Genomic DNA, 1,461 nt, shown 5'->3' with positions numbered 1-1,461 from the left:
GTTGAACTGCCAATGAAGCAATGTCAAGAAAGCCACCCACAAACGACCTCAACGCCTCCGTGCTGGTTCTTGCATATTAGGCCTGAATGATCCATTCCGTTCAATCACGAAATTCGCCTGCGGAGTCTGTGGAGCTGCATTAGCAGTATCCTTTGACCTGGCTGCTTGAGATCGTGTCCTTGACATTCCTCTCGTTCCTCTTCTCTGTGATGACTCTGGAATTCCTGACTGAGTATTCAACTTACCTGTTGGTGCAGTTGAAATGGACTTCTTCCTGCCAGGCAATGGGGTTGGTGTTGACGGAGACGAGGGGGCATTGGAAGACAGAGGAGTTAGGTCATTGAAGTCAAGAAGATCGTCGAGAGGTTGTGAAGCACTGCCACTAGCAGTGCCCCCATAGCTTTCTATCTCGTCATTGCTAATTGGTTTATTAGCATCTGGTGTCGAGATAATATTGCTGGAGGGGGCAGTGATGGCAGTCATTCCGCGCCCTGGTGGTGGTATAACTACAGGGGTGGAGGAAGGGACGACAGGATGAGGAAGAGGGGATGATGGAGCAGAGGGGGCTGAGGGCTGAGATTCACATTGAGTGGGTTGTGCATTACCCTCCTCGATGGGATTCTGTGGTGCGCTCGGTGCTGGCTTTGTGATAGGCTTGGGCTTGGGCTTGGGCTTGGGCTTGGGCTTTGACTGGGTATTCAATGGTCCAGCCTTCGACAGTCCAGCCTCATCTATGGATCCTCTCTGCATCATCTTCTGTACCTTGGTGGCAGGAGCTCCCTCCCTGTTTCCATCCTCTGGCACCTTCTTTGGCACTTTACAATGACAGCGGGATTCATCGATGACATCTACTTCCTTTGTTTTCGCCATTTTCTTGCCATTCGTCTTGCATTTTTTTGCAGGAGGCTGTTCAACGGCACTTTTCTGGGTGCTCTGGTCATCATCATTATCGCTTTCTCCATCAGCTGCAGCAGGAGCATCTGCTGGTACATCACAATTGTACAGCAGCTGGAATGCCTCTGCAAAAATATGAATAAACCATCATTATCCAAAAGTAAAAGGGACTTACTCCTGTTTCGACAGACATTAAAATCAGGCTTCTTGAAGAAATGCTGAAGCTGCTGGGCTTTTGAACCAGAGTGTTGAGCCATCAAGACATCAATAGTGTCTGTCGCGATAAGGCAAAAGACGTAAACGGTTTCCTTTTGCCCATGACAATGGGCACGACCAATCATCTGTTCTTCTTGAATGGCAGTCCAACCAATATCTTGTGGGATCTCAGCCAGTGAATGTCAACTAGTGACAATGCTGAAACTTACAAAGAGGATGATGACAGAAGCTCTCATTAGGTTAAGCCCAGAGCTATCTACCTGGCTGAGGAGAAGCATGTGAACATCTGAACCAGGATGGAGGTTAGGGTTAGGGTTAGGGTTAGGGTTAGGGTTAGGGTTAGGGTTAGGG

The 1,461-nt window shown here is 48.7% G+C and overlaps 1 protein-coding gene across 1 annotated transcript; it reads right to left on the bottom strand.

Annotated features, from left to right (window-relative positions):
- Positions 1–139: 139 nt before the first annotated feature.
- On the bottom strand, positions 140–1,396 carry BT62DRAFT_922578 (uncharacterized protein; the record flags this gene model as incomplete). Its single annotated transcript, XM_043184411.1, has 4 exons — positions 140–204; positions 246–1,019; positions 1,070–1,277; positions 1,320–1,396. Coding segments are annotated over 4 exons (1,124 nt in total), but the record flags the coding sequence as incomplete, so codon positions are not given.
- Positions 1,397–1,461: the final 65 nt, after the last annotated feature.

Source organism: Guyanagaster necrorhizus (assembly GCF_019112545.1).
Source record: "Guyanagaster necrorhizus MCA 3950 unplaced genomic scaffold BT62scaffold_29, whole genome shotgun sequence".
NCBI lineage: Eukaryota > Fungi > Basidiomycota > Agaricomycetes > Agaricales > Physalacriaceae > Guyanagaster > Guyanagaster necrorhizus.
Note: the sequence above shows the minus strand (reverse complement) of the source record. Positions and strands in the feature narration are given on the sequence as shown.